Raw genomic sequence first — 9,059 nt, 5'->3', positions numbered from 1 at the left:
AGGGAAGGGAAGGGAAGGGAAGGGAAGGGAAGGGAAGGGAAGGCCTATCATAGATCATTTGAATAGAGCTAACCTGCCTTTTGGGTACAGTCAGGAGTAAGAATTTAGGAACATATACTAAATAAAGATGCACTGTGCGTTATGATCATGTCCCCTCTTATATTTAAATTAAGAAGTGATGAAGGAAAAGAATATTTATGCAATTCTGATTACCTAGTTATAGCACATAAACCAACCTTTTTAGAGCAGATGCTAGAGACAGCTGAAATGTAAGACCCAAACAGAGGTTGCCAGCTCTCAGATGGACCCATACTAGCAGTGTATCAAATGCTTACCACAATCAATAGCAAGATCATTACCAATGAATCACTTTGCAAACTGATGAACTCCAGATGTTCCCAGCCGAGTTCAGGATTCAAAACTCAGAGAGTGATGTAGCCCAGAGAAGGCTACAGAAGAGGTTATAAACTTTCCATGGACCACTAGCAATTTCAAGGAAAAATTGGCATTTTAATTCAAAACAATGGAAAGGGAATACAAATGGGAACTCAAAATGGTAGTGATTTGTATAAAACTTCTTTGATATGATGCCTCTGACAGCTTGTGAAGAAAACGTGCTTTACTGAATGCAGTTTAGAAATTCTGGGTTTAAAGGAGTGAGAAACATGTTTGATTTGGGAAACATTTGTAAGCTAGTCTTTCTCTGTTTGCTGTTTACATAAATAACTTAGCCTCCCTACCTCTGCTTTCCTAGCTGTGTGTATTATGAAATGCAACTCATCCTGCAGACCTATTTTAAGGATTGTTTATTTGATTGTTCTGTTAATATTTGCCAAGGGATCTGGCTAAAGGAAACAGAGGGTAAATATAATGTAATCATAATTTCCCAGAGAATTTGCAAGTACTTGCAATTTTTAGGTAGACTCTAGAACCACAATGGCTCACAAAAACATGAGTGTTTCTGTTAGTAAGCCAAAAACTAGGCAGAAGAAGTTTTCTTAAATCATCTATTTGTCAGGTGCCACCTAGATCTAAGCCATACCTCCTGGGCTACAAATCAGAAAAGGCAAGATAGCACATCTACAGACTGCCTAGGGACAACTGCAGCTGAGTTGGGAAAGGCAAGAAGTGAAGGGTTAAACTTTCATTCTTCTCACCCAGAGGTTTTCAATGAAGGTGTGTTATTTTCCCAAAGGAGCCACCTTAACTGGTTTTCTGGGCTTGAGAGAGAATGAGGGCTTGAAACTGGTTTTACTAGTTATCTCTCATTTGATTAGGAAACCTCAGTCAGCCACATTTCAGGAACTGTATTCCCATATTTACACATGTATTTACATTCTAGCTCTAATCCACAGGCCTGAAGGCCTTTAATTTAGTTAATAGACTATATAATGCTAAGTGGGAATGACAATAGAGTATTCCTGAGCTGACTATGGGCTTGGATCAGATTCAAGCCATTTGCTGTCAAGTGATGCAGAAAAAAAGACCATTAGAAATCTGATTATATTTTGTCTTCTGGTCTAATTCTTCTAATTCTTCTGGTCTTCTTGTCTTTGGAAAGACAAGGTGTTGGGTGACTGAAGGAGAGTTTGCCACTGAAGGAGACATCTGCCCATGACTCATTTATATGGACACGGCACAACATTAACTGTGCCAATTAGTAGAAGTTTGAAGGCTGAATACATTTAGAAGCCTGACCCTTGAGAGATTTCAGATAACTAATTTAGTAGCCCCCTTTCTTTATCTGCATTTCCCAATTGGATTGGGTGCTTGCAAGGTGTAAAACTTATTCTGCTTCTCACTTGGACCACATGCCACCCAGTAGATGTATTAATTTTCTTCATGGTACCTTTGACTAGTTTTGTTTGTGACAGAAAATCTCTCTGGCCACCCAAAGGGAGAGGGACTGTCCTAGGAGTGCTGGTCAAAACAAAGAGGGATAACACTTCTTCCATTTTAGCTGCATTTACAATAAAGTATTTGTGTGGACAGCTATTCAAGAGAACACTCTGTTAATTAAACTCTTTTACTAGAATTAAGTGGAGTTTCTTGAATTGGTATCTCCTAGTGGTTTGCAGGGCATTTGAAGGGGAAATATTAGAAGTAGTTACAATCCTCATTATCAGCTCACAAAAGATACTTATGCCTTAAGATTTTAGCTTTTATATTTTTCAAAACCTGTGCTGCATTAATGCATAACTCCAAACTCCATATAAAGTGTAGTTAACTGTCTTCACATTTTAGTTAGACAAAATAATCCCTCTGGGCCTGTGATCCAAGCACACACCACAGCCTCAGGCCCTGAGATGTATAAACAAAAGTGAATTGGGGCGGATCAAGATGGGGAAATATGGCTTCATTACCTGACGCTGTAATTAGAGAATTAACCCCTGACATGCAAATAGACCAAACTTATATCTGTCTGAAAAACCTGTGACCACCATCCATCTCGGGTGTAGCCTCTGTGAGGTTTTTACACTGCCTAAGATGTAGCTACTGAAGGCCTTTAATAAATGCCTACTTTATTCTCTTAACTCTGTCTAGCCTCTGTTCTAGGTAGCCACTCCAAGACTCCCATACCACGTAGCACTGAGTGCTGCTTACTTCAGCACAACTAATAACAAGGAGACAGGACAGAAAGATTTGTCTATATTTACTTAGCTCACATAGTCCTGCTGGGTCTTCTTGGGTCTCTAAGTCTGTAATTCAGGTTCTGTTTTGCACAGCAGTTCCACAAAAGCTTAGTTTCTTTGTGTGCACTTCCAGATGGAATAAATCTGCAAGTAAATAAGTAGCAAATATTGGACCAGCCTTTAAGCAAAGGCCTTTCATAGAAAATAATAGAGGCATCATTGGTGAATTTCAACCAGCAGATTGATGTACGTTGCTATGTATCTTGAAAAGTAAATATGCATCCTTAGAACAGGAAGGGAATGGAATTCAGGCATTTAAATACATAGGTTACTTTGCCTGCTACAGGCATAAGTCTGCTACAGGCAGTTAAACACTGGAAAACAGATCCAGAATAAAGGATCTGAAAAGCTCTGTACAGAGAGGCAGCATCTTAGCAGACTGTTTCTGTAATTGTCTCAATAGCAAATGCACATAGATTGGATTTTGTCACACGTTTGGAGGTACATTTTAAGCATATATTAGTTATGTTTTCCCTGTTCCTCAAATGGTCCAGGATGTAAAAACCAACAACAAATAACACACACTCTCCTTTGGAGCACACACAACCCACACCCCAAAGACAAAAGGAAAAAAACCATGCCTGTATATGCCTAGGTTGCCTATAAGGATAGAAGTCTGTTTAGGAATATTTACATCCATCTCCATAAAATGGCATCATTCTTTGCTGTTAACAGCAATAGTTACTTAATTGCTGCTTGAACAAATGAAGTGCTTTGTGTTTCAAATTAACATTAATTTATGCCTTTCAGTTTATCTCATAGTGCTGCTGAAACCAGCTAGTTCACAAGAACTGCATGTAAATAAAGATGGAGCTAACTTAAATGAAGTGCAGTATAGGTCAATATTTTCATTAATTTGTCTCCTCTGAAAAGACTCCAGATTTGAAGAAAATCTTCCTCTGTGGTATTATCCTATTTTCAGACATGGTCAATACTGAAAGCCTTCTCTTGAAAGAATTGTTGATGCAGAAAGAATCAAAACAAGTTGATTTGACAGAACAGCATGGCTGGCTAGCCACCAGTAGGAGATCAAATTTAAAAGGAGAGATTTCATTGGTCTCAAAGCAATGGTGTCCCTCATCCTGTTTATAGACTGTTAACATCCACACCAAGGCATGTGGGCATAAAATCCATCACAGAGGTCAATTGATTTTTATTGGAAACAGGCAAGCCCAGCACAGTATGCTAAAATATTTAACCTATGTTAAAATAGGTTTCAAAAACATTTTGTACTTAATGTGTTGTTCTTGCATCACTCTTATTTTTTTGATGTGGAGAGCAGTTACAACTTTTGTTATACCTTGGTATTTTACAAAACCCTCCAGATCCCCAAAGGCAGACTTATTGGTTTAACAGAGAAAAAGAGAAAGAAAGACACAGAGAAAGGAGAGGAGATAAATTTGTGGGATGCACGATCTACAATCCAAGTCTATTTTCACATTGTTCTTAATTCAGTAGCTTTTGCAATTTATTGATACTATATCATTTCAGTGGAGATGGCACTTGTCATGTGGGTATTTTAACATCTCTTTTGTCACCTGCACTTGCAAAATCTAAGTATTATGGCTACATACATAGAGAAAACATACATATCCACAAAAACTGTTTCTGCCACAAAGATTAATTACAGTACTTGCTTCATCATGCAAGCTCTTTCCCTTATTTAGCCACCCAAACCTTTCTAACAAACAGATTCCCAAATGAAACATCAGTCTCTTTTTAAAGGTATCAAAAATATGCTGGACTTAATAGTGCTTAATAATTTTAGCTAAAAATGCAGTGATTCAGCTCTAGTTCACTATGTATTAGGAGACTGAAATGCCAAAAGGAAATGAAGATAACTCACATAATGCTGGAAAACGACATTAAAATACAAAAAACAAGAAAGAACTGAAAAACTCTCTTTAGCCTTATATTTTCTAAAAAGTACATTAAATCAACTCCTCTTTTCACCTTTTATTTTGTTTGTTTGTTGTTTGTTTGTTGTGTTCTTCTCTTTTTAAGGCACTAAGCTGTTTATAGAAGAAGAACAAACGGTGATTATGGAAGATGAAGAAAAGGATGGAGACACAATCCACAGTTAGATTACAGTGATACTTCAATAATACAGTGTAAATAATCATGGGTCATTCAAAGTGGCAGCACTTTAAAAAAGATCTTTCATCTTTATAAATAATTTTCTCAATTGTACACTTGAATTTAAACTATTATCAAGTGCTTACCTGCTTACTCATAATTCCCAGCAAACATCACTGGAGATGATGGAAGAAATTTCAATTACACAGGTTTTGAAGGATTCTGTTGGTTTACTACAAGTAGCTTCAGAGCGTTTTTGTCAATGAGGAATCCACCTCAGATCAGATCTAGCTTTGCACAGTGTGATACCCATACAGCACGTGGCACTAGAAGTGGTAGTTCTGAGTAGCATAACATCAACTAATTATTCAAATAGCTTTTTTTGCCTGACACTTTACCTCATTTGTCCAGCTTTCCTTTCCTGGAGTAATACCAACCACAGTGAAAATCTCCATGTGCAGAGCTGATGGGATAGATGGAGAAGGTGAGAGGTCAAGGATTCAACTCTAGAGCCCCTGAAATGCAAAGCAAAAATTTCCTCTGCCTGTATCTGCTCATGACTTGTGTCTGTAAGGAGGAAAAGATAAATTTACTGTAGAATTAAAATTTACTCCTTAGGGCTCTCAGCGTTGGCAGACACGTCAAACAGGATGGAGGGCAGAGATCTCAGAGGAGAAACATTAGGGAAGTGCAACCTGTACACAATTGTCTCTACTGGCTTGGTGAAAGATATAATAGTTGGATAGTTGATCCTTTTCCTACAAATAATTTCTTTTCACATCTGCTTTTTAAATTGAGTCCTAGGTAATCAGTCAGGAGAGGTTGTAAAGATTCAAAATCACAGCAGGGAGGTATAAATTGAGTAAAAGGAATAATGTTACTCGATGGCATATGCTTACTGCAAGGTAGAAGAGCATCGTGTGACTTTTTTAATAGTTTGCCTCAATGATCCAAACACTAATTTTTTTCACAACCAGCTACAGCCTTCAGCATTTGTAGAGAAATGGGTATTGGTAGAATATCTACCAAAATATCTACCAAAAAACAAAAGATAGAACTGGTCACTTTTTGCTTGTCTAAATAACTCTGGGCTAGATGGAGTAGCACTGCCAGCTGAACCCTTAGGGAACTAAGCAGACAGGCTGAAGATTATCTAGCCTGACAGACTGAATTTAGTCATCTTTTTAACTCACTTAGGCAGACAGCTGAGGACCATAGTAGTTTGGTATGAACTCCATTTGCCACTGTGATTGACCCAGCATCTTTCATGAGAATGCAGTCCATTCACAAATGTATGTGAATGTATACTCTCGAGATGTAACCAATGAGCTTACAATAAATAATTGCATATTAAATTGTACAAAAGGTCTGCTATATTAGTAATGGGATGCCTCTTAGAAAGTGTACTTGCTTTTATCCCATTAATTTATCAGTGAGAAAACAAAATATTTAAAATATAAACAATCAATAGTTCAAATAACAATATTAATATAAAATCCACAGTAAAGTATGTCACAACAACTACATGGCAAGACATATGTATGACTCAGGTCTACCTTTACCAGTGGAGTTGGTGAATATTTTCAGTGAATATGTATTGAGTTGACCTCGGCTAGATACCAGGTACCCAGCAGGCTGCTCTATCACTCCCCTTTACAGCAGGACAATGGAGAGAAAATATGATGCAAACCAACTAGTAGGTTGAGATAAGTCAGTTTGCAAAAGTAAAGTATAAAACAAAAGAAAAGCAGAGGTTTACTCATGCATAAGCAAAAGGGTGTTACATTGGGGTTGCAGTTTGGAGACGGGCACAAGACAGGACTCACCGAAGATCATGTGACAATCAGCCAAGATTTACTGAAAAACACACCCTTTTATAGGGGTTTCAAAATTCCCACATTTACCCACCTGATTGGTCGGGGTCTCAGCACTGCCCAGCTCCCTGGCCAGTTAGATGTCTATGTTCAGGATAGAATGGGAGTGGCTGGGGTCCCCTGATTGAGTTGTAATCCAACCTATTATTGTTTCATCCAGAGACTTGTTTGCTTCCAGACTGGTCAGGTCTGGAGGTCTGTTATAGCCAAATTTATCTGTGCAGCTTCAGACTGGCTGCAGCTGTCACTAAAGAGAAAACAATATCTACTTCCCATCAGTAAGTGTTATTCAGCCACTTCCCAGGAAGCAGGATTTCAGCTTCTGGAGTGGTTGCTCCAGAAGCCAAAAATGGTAGCATAACAAATGCCCCCAATTCCTCCTCTTCCTCATAGTTTTGTATCTGAGCTAATGTCATATGGTGTGGAATTTGGTTTATTTGGGTCAGCTATTTTGGCCTAGTGTGTCCCCTCCCAGGACCTTGCCCACTCCCAGTCCCTTGATAGGAGGCATGGGAGAGAATTGTTCAAGAGACAGCACCAGTGCTGTGCCAGTGCTGCTCAGCAGCAGACCAAACACTGGTGTGTTATCAACTCCTTTCCAGCTACCAATGCAAAGCACAGCACTGGGAGGGCTGCTAAGGGAAAATTAACTCTATTTCAGCCAGACCCAATACAGCACAATACAGCAAGAGTGAAGTGTGGAGTCCTGAAAAGATTCAAATTAACATCAGCAATGAATTAGCCATGAAAATCTGCATGTTTAGACATGAAGGGGCTTAACAACACAAAGCAGGAGTACAGAAAGGATGTGACTGATTTTACTGCTCTGAAAAGAATCTGTTTCCAAGCCTGGGAAATGATGACATATTTTAATGGGAAATAAAAAAACAAAAAAAATTAGCATCCTTTAAGCCTAGCACTGTATATTGCTCAGCAAAGAGGAGTTACAGTCTGAGTGACATCTCTGATGGCACAGCAGCCTAATTTACCATCCCTGTACTGATGAAATTGAAGCCCAGCAGAAGAATGCTACTGTTTCCTTAAAAAATGGCCTATTCACAGCCATTTTATCTTTTTTTCTTCCCAGGACCAACATGAAAAATTAAAAGTAATTTTTCACTTGATCAATTAAGTAAATAGGAGGTTTTGTAACGTTCCTAGCAAGTAGGTATAAGGACCTGTTAGTAAAAATAATGCCTCAAAAAGTGCTTCATCATTATCACTCTCTTTGAACATCTGAACACTAAGAGCAGCCTGCCTCGACATAGGAAAGGAAATAGGAAGGCAAAACTAGAGAGAAGGAAGAGAATGAAAGAAACTCTGGCCATTGCCTTCCCCCCCAACTCCCCTCCACTGCTGCCTTCCAAGGTTTTTCGGAGCTGTGAAAAGAACCTAAATCCTCCAAAAGGTGAGACACCACCAAGCCTTGGGTGCCTCCAGCCTGGGGAAAGCAGTAACCTACTGTGACACACAGGTGACTTGTGGAAACCCTCCTCTGCTCCTGCATCCTTTGGTGTGAGCAACAAGAGTGAACCAAAGTCAGCTGCAGGGACCACATGCTTCGTCCCCCCACCCCCCTCAATGAAAATATAGCAAATGTGTTTGGTAAATTATCCTGTGCTTGTAAAGTACTCTTAGCTTTTATCCAACTTTTCTCTACTTTCCCCTTTCTCTCCCTTTCTCTCTCTTTGCCTCTTTTACAGTTAATACAGTGAATATATATATATATATATATATATAATATATATATATTTTATATATATATATATATAAAAAATATATATTTTTTTTATATATATATATATATATAATTTTTTTTTGTATCAACATATAACGTTTGAGTTTTGATTACATTTTGGGGAATATTTGAACCTGAAGTTCTTTCCACAATTCACAGAGATTAATGCTCCTCCATAATAAAGTGGATTGTAACATTTAATTATGGGACATGAACCCCTTAAAACTAGAGTGCTGATTCAAATAAATTAATAAATTGCTAATTTTTATGATTGATCATTTTGTGTTAGAGAAACAAAGCAAGATACCCTTTGTGAGTTTTCCTCTTTTTTTTGGTCAGTAAAGTGCTTTGCAAAAGATTGCTTCTTGATGAAATTAATGCTTTTTGGGCTGGTGGACTCAAACCACTGGAGAGAGGAGATCCCCTGGCTGTAGTGGGAAACATTAATCAGATTGTAGAAAGCATGAAAAAGCTGCTTGTTTACAAATGATGCATGATAGGGAGTTAACACCATTGTATGATGTCCCCTATGATGACGACTGTAGACCCTGAAATAATGATACCTCTTATCAGAGGCCACCCTGAAGCTATGAAAATCATAGGCATCCAGCTAAAAGGACAAATAAAAAGCCTCATGAAAGAGGAAAGAGCTGTAGTCACCTTGGAGGCAGCAATTAC

The 9,059-nt window shown here is 38.3% G+C and overlaps 1 protein-coding gene across 1 annotated transcript in view; it reads left to right on the top strand.

Moving 5' to 3' along the window:
• Positions 1 to 4,867, top strand: part of PPP1R17 (protein phosphatase 1 regulatory subunit 17) — an 18,184-nt gene extending 13,317 nt beyond the window's left edge. Inside the window, exon 5 of the mRNA XM_015619324.2 lies at positions 4,698 to 4,867. Coding sequence (XP_015474810.1) covers positions 4,698 to 4,777 — 80 coding nt within the window. The 3' untranslated portion in view covers positions 4,778 to 4,867. The remainder of the gene's footprint in view (positions 1 to 4,697) is intronic.
• The last annotated feature ends 4,192 nt before the right edge of the window (positions 4,868 to 9,059 follow it).

Source organism: Parus major, chromosome 2, assembly GCF_001522545.3.
Source record: "Parus major isolate Abel chromosome 2, Parus_major1.1, whole genome shotgun sequence".
Classification (NCBI taxonomy): Eukaryota; Metazoa; Chordata; class Aves; order Passeriformes; family Paridae; genus Parus; species Parus major.
Note: the sequence above shows the minus strand (reverse complement) of the source record. Positions and strands in the feature narration are given on the sequence as shown.